The 22,935-nt window shown below is 40.0% G+C and overlaps 1 protein-coding gene across 1 annotated transcript in view; it reads right to left on the bottom strand.

Moving 5' to 3' along the window:
- The window catches only part of LOC135236940 (metastasis-associated protein MTA1-like), a 67,634-nt gene extending 45,868 nt beyond the window's left edge, over nt 1-21,766 (bottom strand). The window contains exons 1-3 of the mRNA XM_064303550.1: nt 21,492-21,766; nt 4,538-4,605; nt 1,364-1,457 (exon numbers count right to left, since the gene is read on the bottom strand). Of these exons, the coding sequence (XP_064159620.1) occupies nt 1,364-1,457; nt 4,538-4,605; nt 21,492-21,519 (190 nt within the window). The 5' untranslated portion in view covers nt 21,520-21,766. The remainder of the gene's footprint in view (nt 1-1,363; nt 1,458-4,537; nt 4,606-21,491) is intronic.
- Between the last annotated feature and the right edge of the window lie 1,169 nt (nt 21,767-22,935).

Here is a 22,935-nt window from a genome sequence, read left to right as displayed (position 1 = left end):
TATGAACAGCGAATTAATCTTGTACTTGCACCAGCTGTGTCCATCTGAAACACAGGCTGACTAAACCAGCACTAACCCCCTTGATATGGGCCTTACGACCCACAAATGCTTAAAAGCTGAAAACCCACAAATGCTCTTGTAGACATCTATGAAATGGGTTTTCTGGACACAACTGCCTAAATGATGTAATCCCTTCCAATGTGGTACCCCCCGAGTGTAAACGCCAACATTCACAGTGCTTCTCCTCTTCCTCCCCTGCAGCCCCTCCTAATCTGCCTGTTGCCACGCGATAGGAGCGTGAAGCTTCATGTCCCTCATGATAGGTGGAGCTGGCAGGTGTGTGCACTCAGTCACTGGCATGTGTGAACCAATCACAGGTCTCTGTAGTCCACATCAAAGTATACTAGTTAACACCAGTGAGACACTGCTAACATACAACAGCTCCACCCCATTTTGGGGTTCCTGAAGCTTCACTATGTCCTATCCCTATGCCCTCCTGTGACCCTTCATGCCTGCAGTCTTCTAGGACCTCCTCCCCTACCCCACCAGTAGCTTACATCCAACCACCCACACTCCCCAGCCCCACCAACCCTTGAACTCAAAGCAAAAGACAACACCGCCATTTATTTTCCAAACGCTTCTCACCAGTAAAATCAGCAACAGCAATCCGAAAAGGCACTTTATCAGAAATTAGAATGTACTAATAACTGTTCTTTATGGAAACGTCTGTGTCTGATGTATCTGTGTCTGTGTGTGATCTGGAAAGCCACCCGTGTGTGGGAGTGTGTGTGTGTGTGTGTGTGTGTGTGTGTGTGTGTGCATGTGTGCCTGTGTGTGTGTGTGTGTGTGTGCATGTATGTGCGTGTGTGTGTGTGTGTGTGTGTCCATGCGCCCGTATGCCTTTGGAGCAAAGGGTATGAGCTTTGTCCTTCTTGCACTCTACCGAGGGGCTGGGAATGGGTAGCCATGGCTGCAAACCAATCTGCAAAAATGGGGTTGCTGCATTATAAAATAACCTAGTTCCATTGTGCCTGCTGTTTTTTATCCCACAATGCACTGCAACCTGCTGCGCTGTTTTTGTATGTTCATCTATTGTTTGACTAAAATGATCTGACCCACAATCCAAGCTGGTTTCTGTTTTCTGTTCAAACACAGGTTTGAGCCAAAGCCAGGGCTGTCACAGTCACATGACTTGGGTCTTTAAACCCCCACCACTCATCAGAAATACTCCAGACCCTGCTGTGCCACCATTTAACAATGCCACAAAGGAGGCGGCAGTTTCAAACGCTTCCAAACTGTTAGAACAATGTTGCCAGCGTGCTCTGAGCACGTGCAGGACCCCATATCTGAAGGCCAAACTTACTGGCGTGCTTGTCTGCCAAAGCGATGAGGTTGCTGGGGATGTCCCTCCTTCGGTAGAAGCACACCACCTTGGCTTCCACGTTGCCATTGGCCGTCTGCAGGAGGAGGAGGAGGAGGAAGAAGAGGAAGTGAGGCACAGCATCTTACCAAACAGCTCACACAATGGTCATCACACTCGACTCTCCGAAGGAAGTAAGGACGCTCTGTTTCTCTTATCCAGGTTTTATTTGACTTATTAATTACTCCACTCAGCTGAGTTAAAATGGTCTATACCATTAACTACATTCCCCAAAGTGCAACAGAGATATGTGAAATATACTTCATCTTTGATGACTGTTAGAAATTTCAACCAGGGTGAATGACCTGTGCAATTAAGAAGAGAGTATACAATTAAGGGTGCGCAGTGTGAACCAGCATACACGGGCACCACAGGGGACCGTTTAGAACATTACCGATAATCACAACACCATACGGTTGTGGGGGAGGATTCATTCATTTTATTGTTCTCCAGAGAGCAGCTTGCATTGTGCGCAGTTTGGAACAAGCATACTTCTTTCAAACCCGCAACCTTTCTGAACCACTTGAAGATTAAATCACAGATAAAGAAAGGTCATTCCCTGAGGACTAAGGGTCAAGGAGAGGTTGATGCTGGGCAATTCAGTCTCAGCCAACCCACCGGTTGGAAAAAGAGGGGTCTGTGGACTGATCCAGTCCCTGTGGGCTAAATATGGCAAATCTATTGGTTTGGCTCATACTGCGCAATCCCTGTTTAATACCCTGTTTAATACCTAATACCAGCACAAGGGTGGCCACAGCAAACATCTACCAAACATACGAACATATGCTCACATTTCATTTTATTTGATTTTTATCCACAGCACAAATGCTGCATTACATTCATACATACATACATACATACTTAGTTACATGCTACACACAAACACACACACACACGCACACACACACATATATATGTACATAGAGTGTACCATAATCTTTGGGACAAAGACATGTTTTTTCTCTATACTCCACAATTTTAGATTTGTAATCAAACAACGAACATGTTGTTAAATCACAGATTCTCAGCTTGTATTGCAGGTCATTTGTTCATTTATTAATTTTTTACTCAGGTGTGTTCATTGCTTCTTGCTTGCTTAGTGCAGGTATTAGACAGCTTTCAATATCTATTCTTGACTCAAGGCTTTTTATTGCCTTTGGTGTCTGTTATTGCCGTATGTTAACACAAGCACCAGAGTTGTGCCAATGAAAGTTAAGGAAGCCATTATGAGGCTGAAAAATCAAAATAACAATCAGAGACATAAGCCAAACCATAGACTTACCAAAATCAAATGTTTGGAACATCATTAAGAAGAAAGAGAGTACTGGTGAGTTCTGTAATCATACAGGGCCTGGTTAGTCAAGGAAGACCTGTACAGTTGATGCCTAAACAATTCTCAATGTTCACCATCATGAAGCCAAAAACCTGACCCACAGATCAAAAACACTCTTCAGGAGGCAGGCATAGATGAGTCAGTGACTACTGTCCAGTGTTCACAGAAGACCTCATGAACAGAACTACAGAGGCTACACTGCAAGAAGCAAACCACTAGCTTCAAAAAAAGGATGGCTAAGTTTACTAAGAAGTACCTGAAAGCTTGCAGAGTTCTGAAAAAAAACTCTTGAGGACAGATAAGACCAAGATTCACTTGTATCAGAGAGATGGCAAGAGCTGAGTGTGGAGGCCAAAAGGAACTGCCCAAGATTCAAAGCATACCATAATTATCTGTGAAACATAGTGGTGGGGGTCTTATGGTTTGGGCATGAATGGCTACCACAGGTGTTCAACTGGGTTGAGATCTGGTGACTGCGAAGGCCATAGCATATGATTCACATCCTTTTCATACCCATCAAATCATTCAGTGACCCCTCGTGCCCTGTGGATGGGGGCCTTGTCATGCTGAATAGACCATTCCCATCAGGATAGAAATGTTTCATCATAGGATAAAGGTTATCACTCAGAATAACTTTGTATTAATTTGCAGTGACCTTTCCCTCTAAGGGGTCAAGTGGACCCAAACCATGCCAGGTAAACTCCCCCACAGCGTAACAGAGCCACTGGACCCCCTCACTGTAGGGGTCAAGCATTCAGGCCTGTATAATTGTGTCACACGCCAGAGAGAGCACACCTACACAAACACGAAATAAAATAAATGACCCTCTTCTCCCTTCCCCCTCAAGAGTTCCGGGCAAAAAACTCTGTAGCTGACCCGCCTTCCTGGCTGGGTCCAGCTCCTGCAGCATCCCAGTTGAGGATTACTTCTCTCGACTTTTGTGCTCAAACAAAAACGAAATGAAAATCATAACTGCGCTCTCGGTGTGAGCTCCCAGTCTCAGCCCCGAACTGTGGACAGCAGCACAGTTTAAGCACCTGGGCTGATTAGCTAACGCAACCCAGGTGCGTGTGCCCTCTCCACCAGCCGGCGCAGCCAAGACCAATCTGCTTCTCCGGCAGACCGACTGCCACACATTGTTTTTGGACAGTTCCTGCAGGGCCCTTTTTTTTTTTCCTCCATGGCTCTAAATACAAGATCCAACTCCGGCTCAAACATATAATGTGTACCCAATGATTCAAGGGCACTTGTTTGTTCACTTTTTCGGACCAGGAGTGTGGGCAACATATGGAAGAAGTGTTCGTATCATTCCCGATCAGTTAACCAATCAATATGAAAATGTGCAACGACCAGCTAAAATGGCCCATTTAGCTTGAAGAGTATATATGGATTTATATATTTTTTTAATGCATTGCATTATTATACATTTTTTACCCCTTAAAAAACCTTATCAGCATGTTTGGCTGACATGCTGATAAGGGTTTGGTAGAATTTAATAATATAACATTGTAAAAACAATTGTAAAAAAAAATGTAAAACAATATAATTGCAAGAGGGTGTACTTTCTTTTTCAAATCACAGTATGCTGATTGTACACATTGTAATATATAGCTTTTATCTTTCCTAAGATATATTTTAAAATTCATACTTTTTCAAATTTTTAGTGTAACCACCTCTCTTGAAAACAAATCCCAAAGCAATCGTTGTGATGTGTGATCTTCTCTCCATGGCTGCTTATATTATGGGCACCCAAAGGAAAATAAAGTTACAACACTGTACCGTACCTTGTTGAGCTCCTCTATTCGTCTAACTGAATACGGATTGCTTGAGGAGTTTTCAAAGTAGACATAATCTGAAAGAAAAACACAAGAGTAAATGCTGTGAGCTGAATTATGGGTTTTAATCCTTGGGCTCTTGTCATTTGGAAAAACATACAATTATAAAAACAAATAGATATGAAAATTCAGAGTGATGCAAATAATTATTATAATAATACTTGTTGTACGGGAATGTAAAGTTATTATAGCACATGGGAAAACATATTTCATTTAACATGGCCAAGTTATGGCTTCAATGCTCTACATTACCAAACAAACAGGACATAAAGTGCAGTCTGTTAGATCCAGGAAATCTCCAGAAATAAATATATTGCATCCGACTTATAATGATCCAACAAACAAGAGATGGGGTTCCTAATTGCATGTGAAATACAATATAAATCTGCAGGGTTAACTATGGCAACAGTATAATAAACAATATAAACAATGATACAAAGTTTTAATGCTGTTAACAGCTTAGTCCTGTCTGTGAAACAATGCATGCGCTTTGTTCTAGCTTCACAGTGGACTGCTCTGAGAGAGAGAGAGAGAGAGAGAGAGATGCACAAAGGTGATGTGTTTATATGCCTGTTCCCCACACCCTGATGAACAGTGAAAATTCACCAGTTCACAATGTGGTCCTGCAACACTTTGCAGGCACTTCAGCTATGCGATGATGTGCAGAACGGGACTAATTTGATAACGTGTGCCGCTAAGTCTCCAAAACTAGAAGAGCGCCTGGAAGTGTTGTCAGTGTGGAGAACACACTTCAACAGACGTCTCTGGCTTCAGACGAAGTCTCTGGGGCCTATCGATAAAAAGATCTCCGCTTTATCTCTCTGCCTGCAGGGGGGACATTTATTTGACATTTTTCTCATGTTTATCCACAGAACCACCTGACAACCCCCCCCCCCCCTTTTTCCTGTGCTAGAATTTTCCTGTGATCATTGCTTCACAGATTTACTGGGCTCTATAAAATATGGATGGGCTGATATGGTGGGCTCAGCAGATACTGTGGTATGAACCATCCAGATAATATAACAATCAGTGCATCTGTTCAGCAGCGATAAAAAAAACAAGCCTACTGTCAGGGATTGAACTCCTGAGCTCAGAGGCTCTCTGTGGGGTATGGGCTATGCTGTCTGTGGAAAACATTTTTTCACAGGAAACAGTCTTGGGCTTTTCTTCTGTGTGGTCTGTCATTACAGATATGAGAAGCTGACAAACAGACAAGGGTCTCTATGGTTCATTGGCTGGTTACCAATCCAATCAGGTTTTCTTGACGCATATGGTGTAAAACCAAAACCATGTGTGCCTTTTGTTTACAAATTATTTAATGCCTAATGTTCTATTCTTGCAGTTTGGGAGGGCACAGACAGGCATGTATTCTCCTCCAGAAGGTCTTCTGTGAAGCCAATTCTTCTTTTCACACTGCAGTCCGCAAGCTGAGCTTGTACCGACAAAAGTCAGGGAAAGACACTTCATTTCAGCTTGAGAAAGCTGATTGTGATCGCGTCACTGACCAGCAGGGGTCACTGGTGAGCAATTATACACAGTCATTCCAGCTAGCTCAATCCTCCTTCCCTGGATGACATTACAGTCAATTATTTGTCTACTGGCAACAGGTTGCACTGGCACAGTCAGGATACAATACCAGTATCTGTTACCAGGCACTGTTCCTGTGTGTGGATGGGTCCCACAGACTGGTATCTGTTAAGGCTCTGTTCCAGTGTGTGGATGGGCCCCATGATCCCATTGTGTAATGATACTGCACAGTTAACCACGGAGTGAAGGAAGGAAAATGTATAATTGTATACAGCCACTGTGGTTATCCTGCAGGTAGGTTACATCACTTTCTCAACGCTGAAAGGACATGCAATTGCCTCTATTTCTCTATGTTGGCACTGATTCACTGTGTGTTATTAGCTGAGGTCATGACCTTGAGGATATTTTCTATCAGTGCTATGAGAGAAATGAAAAAAAAAAACGACCAACCAGGCCATGCAATGTCGTTGTTTATATATCAATATTTACACTCATGAATGCTTGAAGAACTATTCATTTGAGATGAACCCGTTGCAAACAAAAGTAGAATCATGTTATATCATAGTACAGGGATGCAAAATCCTGTTCCCAGAGATGTACCATCCTGTACGTTTTCGCAACAACTCGAACAATGCACACCTCATTCAACAGCTAAAGATCTCATTGAGCTTCTAATCAGTAGAATCAGGTGTGTCAAATTAGGGTTGGAATGAAAACTTACAGGATGTTAGACCTCCAGGATCAGGATCAGGCACCCCTGTCATAGTCCATTGGAAGGAACGCACTTATATGCAATGTCCTCTTCAGTGAAGAGGTTTTGCCCCAGTGAATCAAGTAAAATTTGATAAATGTAAATTTTTATACATGTCTTCACTGAAGATGTAACAAACTAACCAGGTGTGATAGAGTGCTCATTGATTCGGTAAAGAAACTCACACCATAATGAGTTTGGAGTAATCCAAAAAATGCAACAAGTGTTAACAAAGTGATTCATACACAGCTTGGCACACAATACCATGTGGTACACAGCAAGAGGCTCACAATTAAAGATTTGAGATTGGGATGGCAGGTATGCTACTTTATATCAAAACTATGTGATCTGTTAGTCACTAAAAGACTGTTAACAATTAGCCTACAAAATGCTGAAAAAATACTTCTGGTAAAAAAAAAATAAACTTGCATATAGCAAAAACAGCTGTCAAAAGCCACATGCACCTCATAGAATGAATGATGCACAACTAAAAAATAACTCATCACCTTACCCGTGTTTATTATTATTTTCAGAAACACAGTCTCAAGTAGGCTTTGAGATGGGCAACTAGGCTGGTTTCTATGTTTGCCAGGTGAGAGAAAAGGAACTAAATTACCTGTTTTTTTTTATTTATTTCAAACCAGTTCAGGAACGTTATGCTGCAGGTGGAACAAAGGAACAGAAATGTTGAAATTCTGATTCTGCTCGGAGCAAACGGATAGAAAATCCATTTTCATGCCCGGGCTCTGAGTGTAATATGTCTCTTCTGCCATTAGTGGTAATTTTACTTGTGCTAAATGTATTTCACATGCTAGACTGGCAGGATAATAATTGAGAATGGGAAGCTTGCATCCAGACTCCTCAACAAATTAGAAGTAGCAAGGAATTCTTATAGTTATTTTCAGCCCATTCGGAATGTAGTGCTAGTTCTCTTTTCCATAGTTTATCAGACCCACACTGAAATGATCAATGAAATGATGGAGCCTAGGACAAAAGCTCTCACCGAACATCCTGATCCTCCAGGCAATAACGACACTGTGATCATGACGTAACATCAGACCAGCCGGCCCGGTCAGCCATGCCAGCCAGAGCCAGCCAGAGCCAGCCAGAGCCAGCCAGACACTGGCCATGTGCCCTCAATGGTTCCATCTGGCGAAAGGTGGGGGAGGGGGAACAAATGTTCTCCTTCAGGATGGATTCCTTCATAATTAACCGCGGACAGCGAGCCCCAGATATGTCCAGACTCATGTGTGCAACAATGACAGACTATGACCATAATACTGCTTATTAGCCAAAAAAAATTAAAATAAAAAATCAAAGTAATGTGTACCGTGGCTGCTGCTCAGCACAACAAAGGGAATGATGGAACATTGCTATTAATAGACTTCTGGAAGCCTCTAGAATCTACTTGCATAGGTCCAGCTCAAAGGACTAATAACTGTTTATGTGAAAAATAAAGGTGGATTTGTGTAAGACAAGAAAAAACAAGAACTCAGATTCTTATTTAATCTTTTCAAAGCTAATATGTGATTCTATGCCCTTTCTTCTGAATAATGTCATATGTACACACTAATAGTATACATTATGTGACAGAATGGCATAGTGTATAAGTAACTTGTAAACTGAAAAGTGTTTTTTTATTTTTTATTTAGGTGCATTTTTATTCTCCTGAAATGGGAAGTTGAAATGACCTGCGGACTGCAGCTGTAAGTCTCGGTGACCTCAGTAAGGAAATCATGAGCAACATCATGTGCTGATGAAGGTGTTTGGTCACAGCTCTGGGCTTCCAATCAGCAGCCTACAGCACCTCTGTGAAATGCAAGTGGCCTGAGCACGGAGCGCACCCCTACACCCTGCGTCACACAGCCCAATCAGCAGCACACATTCATTCGCTGCCACCGAGAAAACGCATTCGCGCCGGATTGGCATGGAGATTTCTCCAGAAACAGCTGACCATGTCAGTGCATCCATTCAGAATGAATTAAGATGGCTTTTCTGCTCTCAAACCTTCACAGTGTAAACGCACTTCAAAATGCCATAGAGGTTTGCAGGTTAGCCATTCTGGGAAGAAGAGCCTCACTGTTTAAAGGAATAAATGTATTTTCAGTATATTAAAAAGACTGCCAGTTAGCTTGACATTTAGTCACTGTGAGGTAATGTTTCTAAAAGCAAATGATTGCTCTGGTGTGTACTTAAGACTTTGCAGTGATTTCAGTAAGAAATAGTTGCATACAACGAGCCAAAACATTGTGGTGTTTATGATATCTCGTGATGTTCACTGAAAATGATAGAAAATCATGACCAAAAGAAAAAAATAAAACATGACATCATATGTTTTCATGGATGTGAAAATTCCATTTGTATGAAAAACATATCTGACCTATGAAGAACATTAAGCATAGAGAGTGCCCTCTGAATTTATTTACACCCATAAAGAGCAACATATCAACATAATACAAGGCCTAATTATATTATAAACTGAGATTTACATTACTATTCAAAGGTTTAGAGTCACTGAGAAATGTTTATGTTTATGAAAGAAACTGATACTTTTAGCATTAAATTGTTAAAATATACAACCAAGACATAGTAGTTTTATCAAATTTGTAGTTTGATCATGTTACAAATTTCTATTACTGTTTTGTACAATTTTCTATTACTGAAATTACTGTAAGCACACTGTTACCTCATCCTTAAATATTCATTCTAATGTGCTCATTGGTGCTAATGTGCTCACTATAGAAAGCACTCTCATTATATTAAGCACAGCTGCAAACAATTTTGCTGTTTAATAAAGCTAAAATAATAGATATTAATAAATATTACTTTCAGTTGCTACAGTATATAGTACACTGGAATTTCTGAAGTTCAATTTTGGTTTCAAAAATGGCCAAAAAGAAACAGCTTTCTCTAGACACTTCTCTAGTCAGTCAATTGTTCTTCAGAGAGATGAAGGCTTTTCCATGCTTGAGATTGCCAAGAAACTGAATATTTCACTCAAAGGTGTGCACTGCTATTGTGAAAGAAGAGAGCAAACTGGATCTAAATAGGCCACAAAAATAAGTGGAAGGCCCAGATGCACAACTGCATGAACATGTACATCAGAGTCTCTAGGTTGAGAAACAGACGCCTCACAGGTCCTCAACTGGCAGCTTCATCAAACAGTACTCGCCGAACATCAGTTTCATCCGCAGCAGTGAAGAGGCGACTCTGGGATGCTGGCCTTATGGGCCACTTCTGAAACAGCAAACTGGTTAAAATGAGCAAAACACAAATATTGAATGGTAGATGGTCGGAAAAGAGTGTTTTGGATGGCATGCCAGTGTACTAGATACCGTGGCAACAGAAATAAATATATTTTGTAGCATAATTAAACAGCACAATTGTTTTCAGCTGAGCTTAATATAATGGGACTGCGTTCTCTAGTTCCAAATGAGTACATCAGCATGAATACTTAAGGATGAGGTAACAGTGTGCTGTCAGTACACTGGAGTAATGGCTGCTGAAAATGGAGCTTTGCAATCATACATAAAGACTGAATTAGAAAACAGTTATTTCAAACAGTAATAGAAATTTGTAACATTATCGATATATTTTTTTGATAAATTTAAGGCTACCTTGCTGAATAAAATTATCAATTTCCTTCGAAAACATAATATATTATTACATATTTCTCAGTGATTCCAAACTCTTGAATGGTAGTGTACTGTATGTTCAGATGAGACAAAAATGCAGCTTTTTGGATATGCACATCAGCACAAGCAGCTTGATGTCAGAAGGATTAAGCATACGTTGAAAAGAACTTCTTGCTCTATTGTGAAATATGTTTGGTGCTGTTTTGCTTACATGGGTGCTGGGACCATTATGAAGATAGGTGGGATCATGAAGTGCATAAAGTACAAATACAGTTTGACCACAAAGCTTATTCCAGCTGCCAATTTGCTTCAGTTTGGCTGCAAATGGACCTTCTGGCAAGATCCAAATCACACTGACATCCAAATCAGCAAAAACTCTGGTAGTGTTCTGGTCATCTTTGATCTGAAAAAATTTCTGAAGAATCTTGAAAAGCTGAGCATGGAAGACATGCAAAAGATTCCCTGCCAAGAAGTTCCACAAATTCATACAAATTTTAACACTTAGAAGTGCTTTTCTTGCAAAGGCAGAGGCATAAAATATGACGTGTATTTTCTTGTTTGTTTTTTTTTTGTTTACAGGAAAATAATTTAAATTAGATAAAACTACTATTTTGGGGTGCCATTTTTACTACAATACTGTATATAATTTCTCAAATTAAAATGAGCTAAAATGACTATTTTGGGGTGCCATTATTACTACAGTACTGTATACAATTTCCCAAATTGTTTTAGCATGAAAATCACCTCTGTATTTCTGTATTTGTATTTTAAAATATACAGTCTCTTGCTCTTACTGTGTCAGAATTGATAATACAAGTGGACATCATATTAAACTGACAAGCTAAACTATTACATAACATACTAACAGCTGGTAAGCTAGCAGTTTAGTTTTAACAATGTTTCTACGATGGTCATTTCTAAAAACGGTCAGTTTAGTTTCAACTCTGAATGTCATTTCCACGATTAAACTAGCGTTTCCTGAAATGAGGTGACACTTACGCAGCAGACAAACATAAGGCAGGCAGTTATAATCGATGCCAGAACCCCAAGGGTATTGGCTGCAGGCTGTGTATCAGTGGCTTGCGCATACACAGAAAGATATTGCAACCTTATGCCTGTAAGTCTGAGAAATTTTTGTTTCAAATGAAAAGCACACAGACTCCGAGACCTCAGATAAGACTTCATGGTTTTATCAGCCCAAAAAGTGAACATGCTCCAGGCAGACATTAGAAACTGCAGTCTGTCCCCTTCCCAACCTTCCACCCTCCCAGGGAATTTCATGTTATTCTGAAGGAATAGATATGATATCAAAATTACACACAAAAAATAATAATAATAATATATATATATATATATATATATAAGATCTGGCAACCACAAATTTGACAACATCACAAAAGGCATCTGGGCTTCAGCTAATTTGCTCTCAATTTTCTCTGGAGTTCTTGCTGGATCTTTGAAGTAATGTCTGAAAAGAAAACAATGTGCTAAGATTCAGGAGAACACCAGAAATGCTTGTGATTCTGAGCATATGGCTTTAAATGTTACAAAAATTGTGTAGATATATAAAAGCAGTGTTCATAATACAGTTCAAATGCAACCTTTGCATAAAAAATAACTGAATATTAGAACTGCGGAAATTACTCAGTAATACTTCCACTATTGCCTTATAGATGTTATCAGTTTTTATTTTGAATTATTCATGACACAATATTAAACAAATATTTCATTCTTACTAAATGACATAAAGTTTATGGAGTTAACTCGGGATTCCTATTTTTTGGATCTTTAGGATAAACTTGTGATTTGTGACTTGTTTACCTTCCATGAAATATTTTTCATTTGATCACAATTCCCATTTTTTACTTTTTTTCAGATAACATAAAAACTAGATTCTCTGCCCTCCTTTCCTAACTATGTAGGAATCTACTGTAGCAATCAGGAGTCTAAACTCTTACCTGTCATAACAGCTTGTGATAATTAGGTCAGACTGTCTGGCATGAATCTAGGACAGTTGCCATTCAGACAGTACGAAATACTATTTGACAACACAAGGTCATTCTGAAGGATCAACCCTATTTGGCATTGACTGTACGGAACAAATCAGAAGGGACCCACACTCATCTTGCCGTCACCAACTCGTCTCTTTCCTCTTTCTCAACCGCCGGTAGTCGTCGCAGTCCGGACAAAAACGTGAGATAAAAATTAAAATGTTGACACGCACAACAACTTGAAGTCCTCATACTCCCAACTGGCTGTGGAACAAGGTTCATTCACTGTAGAGCAGTCACTTACACTGCAGCTACACCTACCCATGTCAGCCCACATAATACACCTTAAAGGTTCAGTTAATGAAAAAAAGCCGTTAAGAAAACTGAAATAAAACCTTGTTAATTACATGGCCATTTCCACCCCAGAACAATGTTTTTACTGCCACTGTAAGTATCCTGCTTTACCTGAAAACCTAAGCTAGCCAGCCAGCATTTTATGCACGCATCAAATAAGCAAAGCAATAATGCAAAACCATGCAGACACATTTGTCCAAATGTAGGCTGACGTACTGACTGCATTGCACACAAAATGAAGTACATCTGTGCAGTACAGATTTACTCCAGTGGCAAGCAACCTGATAAGCAAGACTTATGAGAGTTACTAGGCCAAAACAATTGATCATGTTATCCTAGTTCTTAAGGTCATCCTCTGCTTCAATTCCTCCATAAAACAAATGAAAACACACTAAACCCTTAAAACAAAGTGTCATCCAAAAGCACTGACACAAACAAAATTTTGGCATGGGAAAAGCTTATGTGGTTTTCTTCTTGCCAAATGACGGGACAGCCTGTTTCTCAGCAAAAGTGAATGTGCTACCAGTGCCTTTGACTCTTTGAAGCAGCAAGCACACAGGCAGACCACCATGACCATCCTCTCAGAATGGGCTGAATTCCTGCCTGTTTCAAAGGTGCTGTTCACTGGATATTTTACATAAGACATCACTGGAAATGCCTCGGCAGGTTGTACGATGATAGACAGTGAACATTACACCTTTACAAGCAAAGCCATTTCTCATACTCTCAGCATGAGGAGTCCCTCAGATACAGGGCCACAGCCGGCCCTAGGAGTTTGGTGGCCCTAAAAAAAAATCTGTTCAAGCAAGGGGGGAGTTCGCTTGGTAAAATCCTTCTTACATTAGATTGATATTTCATGTTCTGTTGCCATTCGATTTAAAATGTATACCGCTATTTCCGCGATAGGGGATGAATAACGTAATTATAAAAATAATGTTATTTACCTTAGATAAACATTGGATCGTTTGGCCCCCCCTCGTGGTCGTGTGCCCCCCCCCCCCCCCATCCCAACCGCCCCACCCCCCCACCACAGCGGTTGTAGCCCTAAACAACCACATAGAGCGTTTATGCCACGGGCCGGCCCTGCAGGGCCAGGGGGGGCCAGGGGGGGCCCTGGGGGTTCATGCATTTATGAACTCCAGTAGAGTATCTGCTCTACTCCTCATGTGCCCCCCCAGCCCCACCCCCCCACCGCCCCAGGCCCCCCCAGGCCCCCCCAGGCCCCACCATCTCAGCAGACTCACTTCTCTCTGGGATTCCACAGTTTCGCCTGGGGCTACACCTAACCAACACGTCTTCGCTTCCAACACCCTATTCCCCCAATTACTTCTTCTCAGGGGCTTTCCTGCATTAATATGTCTTAGCCCAGCTGCCTAGAAGTATTTTTTCAAGCCACCTAAGACACATATAGGAAAAATCAGGCAAAAATAAAAGGAAAAAAATAAGAAATGGTCTGTGCAGTTATTGGTATAACTTGTTCATGAATGATACTGCATTTCATGTTTTCAAAGTATTGACTGCTTTCAAGTTTACGTGTAATCTTATACATGCTAAATTAACTTTGAATCTGCTTAATTGTATAAAAATATGAGATAGCAGACAGAGCGCCAAAAACCATGCGTGCCACTGAGACGTCTCAATAGAAACTGCCTACCTTCAGAAATTTCACCAGTTTGTGTGTCTTTATAGGGCAATTGTCGTTTTATTTAAGAGGTATCTGCTGGCTTTTGACATATATTTATAGATAAGTATGCAATGTAATTGTACATAATTCCGTGATAATATCCGAAATATGTGATCTCTTTACAATGGAATGGTAAATGGTAAATGGACTGCATTTATATAGCGCTTTTATCCAAAGCGCTTTACAATTGATGCCTCTCATTCGCCAGAGCAGTTAGGGGTTAGGTGTCTTGCTCAAGGACACTTCGACACGCCCAGGGCGGGGTTTGAACCGGCAACCCTCCGACTGCCAGACAATCGGTCTTACCTCCTGAGCTATGTCGCCCGGAATGAATGGGAAATGGTTCAGGATTTGGCAATTCGATTCTACTGTAATGTCATTAACCTACACTGTTTTTGCCTATATGTGCAGATTGAACTGAAAAATAAAATTCTGAAAAAAAAACATTTAATATTGTTGCATGGTAGAAGAAACATCAGTGACAAAAAGGAATTTTAAGCATTCTTTGAGTGAATTAATAAAAATAGTTTAAATACATCAAGGTGGCATTTGTGCAAATTTGTTAAGTTCAATATTAATTAGGGTGAATATTGTACCCCACGTAATTAGTGACAAATATTTAAATTGTATTTCAAGACATACTGCAATTCCAAAAACCTATATTCCTTACAATGTGTTAAGCTTTCATAGGCTATATCCCCTCCGCCCCCACCCCCCATTCTGGCACTTCTCCAATACACATTTTAATTGTCACCTTTTAAAATGTTCATTTCTTATAGCCTACATCTCAATGCATTGTGGTGGTCTCATGAAGACTTCACAAACCTAAATGTAGCTATTATGGAGACAATGGATCCAGTAGGCAGTGGCAGTAAATCCAGACCAAACGCAGCTGCGGTCACGCAAAGTCACCACCTAAAGCCTGCTTTGAGACAGGAAAAACCCTGTTTCTAATCAACGAGGCGGGACAGGTTAAAAAATACCGGCTGACAAAATATGCGGTATGCCAATCCGCAGCTCAGAGCAACATCACCGGGGCCAAGGTGTCGTCCTGCTTTTGTGCAGCACAGCAAAATCTATGCATTTAATTCCATCTAGAGACATCACTACAAATTGGATTTTCACGTGCTGTGTTTTTTTCTTCGAAGGCGGGCTGTCACCACTCCTGCCATCAGCCCACCCAAACTAGTCTTTTTTTCTGCCCCTCCCACACTCTGCTTATTGATATGCATGCATGTGGGAGTCTGTAGCGAAAAGCGACACAAAAGACTGAGAATGTTGCCTGTGTTTGTATTATCCTGATAATAACAAGGTTCACAGTGCCTAAAGCAGGGTAGAGATCATCAAACAGCTGTCAGCCGACAGACTTGTGCCCATAAGTGTGCCAACAGAAAATTAACATTGATTTAAACCACTGACTGATGAACCACAAGGGGGAAGATAATATCTGCAGAACAACAGCAAAGGCAGCAGTTAAAACAGAATATATTAAATGTTAGTAAAGCACTATAACCTATTGTCATTAATGGTTGTTGTATTATAGCTTACTCCTCGGTGAAGACAGTTGTGTAAATCATACAACCTTCCTACATGCTCGTTCAGTGTAACAATCCAGTATTAAAACCAGTGAAACCTGGCACTAATGCTACTCGCAGTGCAGGTACAGTGTCACTAACGTAAGCTTTTTTCAGGAGAACATTATAATTCTTTGCTCATTTTTGCTGTACTGATTTTGAATCATGATTTCAAATGCCTTATGAGGTACTTTACTTTACATACATGACAAAATGACAACTATAATAATAATAATAATAATAATAATAATTATTATTATTATTATTATTATTATTATTATTATTATTATAACCATAATAATAACAGTAAATAATTGCACATAGCTAATGCACTTCAATATTTCTTTTTACTACAGAAATTCTAGCACATAATTTTTAACACACGTGCATAAAATTTAGTCGGACCATGTTGTCCGTTATTTAAAAAATTATTATAATAACAAATAAAATAAAAACATCTAAAACATAACTATTAGCCTACTCCATAAAAGCCATTTCGATCGCGTAAACGTACTTCTAATTTTGCTTAGCGACGAAAACTACACCAAGCGGTTGTGTCGAACTTTTAGTTCATGTGAAGAAGCAAGAACAAGTTGGTTTTGATTTTGTGAAAGCCATACTGTGGACGTCGCCACTGTGAAACCGAAACGGCTCTATAAATCATAATGATTAAGTTACCAAACTTACCCACCTCCTACCCTGTACATGTTCGCTGCCATCTTCCACCTTGGCACTAACAATAAACAAAATGTGATTGCCAAATGTTAAAGAACATGTAGCGGCCAGGCGATTTCACTTAATGATGCCTGATTACCCATTGTATCAGCTTGGCTTAGTGACTATCCAAGAGAAAAATAAACGCCTGCAGACGCTTTAACAGTTATTATTCCTATTATTTGCATTATTTTGGAAGGGGTGGGCGGTTATGGTTTATTCTACTATCCTTAACTGCGTATCTGCGGAGACAGTACACCACGTTCTGCGCTCGCTTTATGCTAACGCTTACGTAGGATCCCAAGTCCAGCCATCCTTACCCTGTATTAACCCTCCCGCTCCCACATGAGACCATTAAGATATTTTAGATGCAAAAAAGCATATTCTGATGTAGCAAAGGCAATAGCGTCGCTGCACTTACTAAGGGATACGCCATTTTTAAAAAGAGAAATCCTCCTCATAGAAAATCACAAATAGGCAAAGTTATGCGCGAATAACTTCTGATCTTATCCTCCTTTTCTAATGAAACAAAAAAGAAAAACACATGAATGTAAATATCAGGAAATAGAAGCTGATTGTCTATCCTTTGGTCTCATATTCATCTTTTGATCTCAAATCTCGGCGGCACACTGGTGGAGTGAGGAGTGCTGTCGGCTCACAGCGAGAAGGTCCCACAGTCCAAAGACAAGCAGGTAACAGTGCTGTGAAAAAGTATTTGTCCCCTTCTTGATTTCGTCTATTGTTGCTCATTTATCACACTGAATGGTTTCAGATCTTGAGGCAAAATGTAATATTAGTCAAAGGGACACACAAAACACGTTTTCAAAACATTATTTAATTAATTTAATAAAACTGTTATCACCCAAGTGTCCAGTCATCTGTCTGTGAACTGAAGGTGAAGTATAACTGGGTTATGCAACAAGACAATGATCAAAAACACAAAAGCAAGTCCACGTCTGAATGGCTGAAAAGAAACCAAATGAAAGTTTTGGAGTGGCCTAGTCAAAGTCCTGACTTGAACCCAATGGAGATGCTGTGGCAGGACCTGAAACCAGCAGTTCATGCTCGAAAACCCAGAAATCTGTCTGAATTAATGCAGGTCTGAAAAGATGAGTGGGCTAAAATTACTCGACTGCAATGTGTGAGACCGATATCAAATTATAGAAAGTGTTTGTTTGCCATTGTCGCTGCTGAAGGTGGTGTAACCAGGTATTAAGTTTAAGATGGAAATTATTTTTTTGTATGGGTGATATGTGTGCTTTCCATGAAATACTAATTTTTAAAATGTGTTTTCTGTTTACTGAGGTTCCTTTTGTCTAATATTACATTTTGTCTAAAGATCTGAAACCATTCAGTGCAACAAATATGCAACAATAGAAGAAATCAGGAAGGGGACATTCATTTCCACGGCACTGTTTGGAGAGTCTATTGCCCATTATTATGAGTGTGTGAGTGAATGGTGTGTCCAGTGGTGCACCTGTCCAATGCATGCTGGGAAAGGCTCCAGCTCTCCCACGACTCTGACCAGGCATAAGCGGGTTACTTAATGGATGAATCGATGGGTGGATCTCAGATCCAAATGTCTTTAGTATACTTTAAATATTGGCAACAGCGTCAAATCTTAGAAGGGCATAGCTGTGGTTTGCCGACACCAAGACAAGACCTAGAAAGCACATCCATAGCTACAAGACATGCCCCTTTAGCTAAGTGAAGATAGCTGGATGTCCAAATATAGTTCATAGGTTGGGTGGGTGTCACAAAAAAAAAAAAAATTTCAGGAATTTTGTTCCATCGAGTTGGCGACTCTACTGCTCGAACCTTCTGACAGATGAACACATCTGACTAAGGCCATAGTCAGCGCCTTAATGTTTAACTGAGGTCATGAGAGGGGGAGCTGTTGATTTATGTTTTTTGATACATATTAATTGATTTCTTGAAATCTACAGCAATACCTTGCATCTATACTTGCATGCACTGTGCATGTAAAAGCAATACAATATCAATATTAAGGTGTTGTTCCGAGGTTTCTATGCAGTGGTAAGAAAAACCATAACAATGATAATGAAGCATTAGCATAAACAGTAACTTCTCAGTGTGCATTTTCCCACACTGACAATTGAAAAAGAAAAAATGATGGGGCTTGTCATGTAGCTTTCACATGTTGGTAGGGTACCTCTGAGATTTAGGCCTATTTTGCAAGAAGCTGCAGAAAAGCATCTGACTGATTAAAATGTGAGAAGCTAGAAACTGTGAATGCTTGGTGAAACTCTCCGCTCATCAAATTCAGAGCTACACTTTGTATAGTGTCAGTCTGGTAAGGATAATGTCTAACACGCTCATGGGAAAAAGACGGAAAGAGCAATTTCTTGCCAAGACGCCTGATGAAATTTGTAGTGCCATCTTTTGCCCTAGCATTTCAAAAAACGAAATAATCTTGCAGGACAGTAAAACAATGAGTGCATATTAAATAAAATTTACCTGAAATTATTCCAGAATTTCTCATCAGGAATTGTGATGAAGGTCCAGACTGTATGCATACCTAATAACATAACATAACATAATGACAAGAACAGGCCATTCAGCCCAACAATGCTCGCCATTTTCCTGACTAAATTAGTGCTCTGATTACCCACAGACTAAATAGTATCTAACACCGTATCAAGCCTAGTCTTGAAAATCCCCAGAGTTTCTACCTCTACTACGTGACCTGGCAGGCTATTCCATACATTGACTACTCTCTGCGTGAAAAAATATTTTACTGTAGGCTACCATTTCATCCCAACAATGCTCACACTTTTTCTTCCACTAAATGGTATCTAGTGCTCACTGTTTACCAACAAACTAGATAATATCCAGCGCTGTAGCAAGCCTGGTCTTGACAACCCCCAGAGTTTCTGCCTCTACTACATGATCTGGCAAACTATTCCACATGGCGACTGCTCTCTATGTGAAGAAATACTTCCTAATGTCTGTGCAGATTTTACCTTTTGCTCATTTCCATTCCCTTTTATGAATTTAAAAGCCTCAATGGAATTGGCCATAAGTCTCCTTTAACTAAGCCTGAAGAGATTAAGTATCTTAAGTGTTCCCTCACAACTTTTATCTTTCATACCAGGAGCCAATTTAGTTGCCCTTCTTTGAACCTTTTCCAGGGCCTCTATATCTTTATTTTAGTGTGGTCCCCAGAACTACACATAGTGCTCTAAATGTGGTCTGACAAAGGTAATATATAACATACGTATAACTTCCTTGGATTTATATTCAATATTTTTACTATATATCCCAGCATCCTGTTGACCCTTTTTACTGCTACAACTATTTGATCAACTATTACTTTTTCAAACTGAGAACATTCCAGTTTTTTCTGCCCATAATCCTGTCTTACGCTTTTATGTCCCACATGTAGAAGTTTACAACTTAGCTATATCGAATTTCATTTGCCAGGTTTCCACTCATTTCAGGACTCTGTTTAAATCTTATTGGATTACTTTAGTATATTCAAAACTGTTAACTAAACCTCCCAATTTTGTATCATCTGAAAATTTAACCAAATATGCTTTCAATGTCCCTGCCAAGACTGTTTATGTGAATAAGATTGCAGATACAGATGCCAATATTGATTATGAGTCATTGATTGGGACCAACATAGGTAAACTGTGGATATGTGACAGGTGAATAGGATGGAGTGCTGATATCTATGCTGGTATTTATCTTGTCCCAGAAAAAATGTTAAAAATTTGGCTCCAAACAAGGAATTCTCAGTTTGTGTGTGTGCGTGCGTATGTGTGTGTTTGCTTGGTACAGTAATACTGATATTAAACAATGGCCAGGTGCATGCAGTTTGACAAAATGCAAATCCTCATTGCAACATGGATATATCACTCAAAACATCACAAACACTGAGTAAATCGAAGCGTCACGTTTTCTGCTCCGCATTACCTCGTAGGTTACGAAAGCAGCGGAGAGCGCTCCTGTCTAGCCGTCGCCATTAGAAGCAGAGCACAAGACTACCACAGTGATGCCCTCGTTTCACCCTGATCTTTTGTTATAAACGGTGGCACGATCATTATATAACAGACTAGAAGACGGATTTTATCTATTCTCAGACCAGTCAGTGACATCCGTTTTTGTGATTATATAGAACACCGTTATCCTACTATGGCTTTATGTTGAAATTTTAAAAAATGTCAATTCGTGGGGTAATATTATTAAAATGATTCAACGTTTACAAAAAGAGACATTAGCATTTGACTAAAACACTGGAAAGTAATAACGTGGTGCTGGAAATAATGTGTTTGCTTAGCCATGCATTCGGTTGTTCTTATAAATAATAAAAAACAAACATTTCTATTCGGTAAACTGGGAATGCGTACATAGCCTGTAGTTAGCCGATACCACGCATTCGCTGAACCGCAAGCTTGATACATTGTAATGCCTCTCTGTGTGGTTCCGTCAAATGAATAGTAAGGGGGAAACTAACATATATACAATTACCAAATAGAAAGGTTAATGCTACCGTTTTATAAGCATGAGCAAAACGATTTTTCCTCAATGAAAAAGTTGGGTAAGGCAAAAAAAATATCTATTCAAAAAACTGCCAGCAGACCCGCTAGATTCACCCCTCCCCCTTTCCAAACCCCCGTGCAGTTTTGGAAGCATCCAAACTTACCCACCTCCAACCCTGTACATGTTTGCTGCCATCTTCCACACTTAAATATATGTATACAAATATTATTTCTTTTATTTTTACAAAAAGTCCGAACTTGAAAGCCTCTGAACTTATTTCCTTTTCCTTTTGTAGTATCCAATGCTACTATCGTTCTTCACCTGCTACAATATGCTACCCCGTACGTTGCATTAAACACCGAACATGATTTTTTTTTTACATGTTATTTATTTATTTATTTATTTTTTGCGTGTGTCTCTGTGTCCCACTGTCTTTCCCTACTCTCCCCCTTCTGTCTCTGACGTCGGACCCATAATCTTCGACAATCTTGAATGCTTTAACCCTTCCAAGGCATGAATCACAATCAGCCCTCAATAATTTCCAAAATGTTAATCGACCAACAAACAATAATGCAGGACCAGTAGGGACACTCTGAACGCCATTTCACCTATTTTTGTTTCAGCCAATGTACTGTTGCACATGCTGTGGGTACACTGACTTCAATTTTTTGAATGTGTTAACTTGAAATAACAAATGTTGATAAACGACACTCGAACGAAACGTTTTGTTATTGTGTAAATATTTCTCTTTGGTTATGACACAATCGCATCCCACAGATGACAGTTTGTGTGTTTCTATATTCGCAGAGCTGCCCAACAATATTCCATAGTTCCTCTTCAACATCAGTCGTCCACAGCATCGTGTAACTGCACTACTAGGCAACTACATGGAATAGCCTATGTCGACATTTCCCTTTTGATCCAAGCGTTTTAAATATCAAAAAGTCTAGAACCATTATATTTTTCTATAACAAGTTTCATGCTTCTTAACGACTTTTAGCTCAGCTTACTCGAACGGAAAAGACGCTCGTGTGGTTGAATTAATTCCATGCCCAAAATTTGAGCACATGGGGTTAATTCGAGTCCCGCAGTTCACGCTGACGTTCTACCATAGGTGAGGTTTGAGCTGCACACAACAGAAATTGCTCACTGTTATTTATGAGAATACATAAGAATGACTTATATATCAATTTCTTCACAACTGACTCGAAATTCCGTCTCATACTCATCACAATCAAAACATTGACTCTGCAAGCATAGTATTTAATAGAACAAAAGGCAGCAGGGGCAAGTCATTACCACAGGAAAAATGACGGCGTGGATGAATATGATTATCGTAAAAAAAAAAGTTGTTAAATGGCCCTTTTCTTCTTTGCAAGTGATGAGGCTGTGATCCATCCGCGTCTATATGGAAATAAAGTAGTACCCACTGGCTCGGAGTCAATAGTCATCCGGGTATCAATGTAGAGAAGAGGCCGAGTAGAGCTGATCCATTGAAATCTGCATGGTTTCTATTAGAGGGCGGGGCTACAGACCATCAGCAAAAGCCAGCCACCCACCCAGCCGCCCACCCCACACACAGCATGCACACACACGCACACAGTAAGCGCC

This window comes from Anguilla rostrata, chromosome 12 (genome assembly GCF_018555375.3).
Source record: "Anguilla rostrata isolate EN2019 chromosome 12, ASM1855537v3, whole genome shotgun sequence".
Lineage (NCBI taxonomy): Eukaryota > Metazoa > Chordata > Actinopteri > Anguilliformes > Anguillidae > Anguilla > Anguilla rostrata.
The sequence above is the reverse complement of the archived record's forward strand: the minus strand, read 5'-3'. Positions and strand labels throughout refer to the sequence as shown.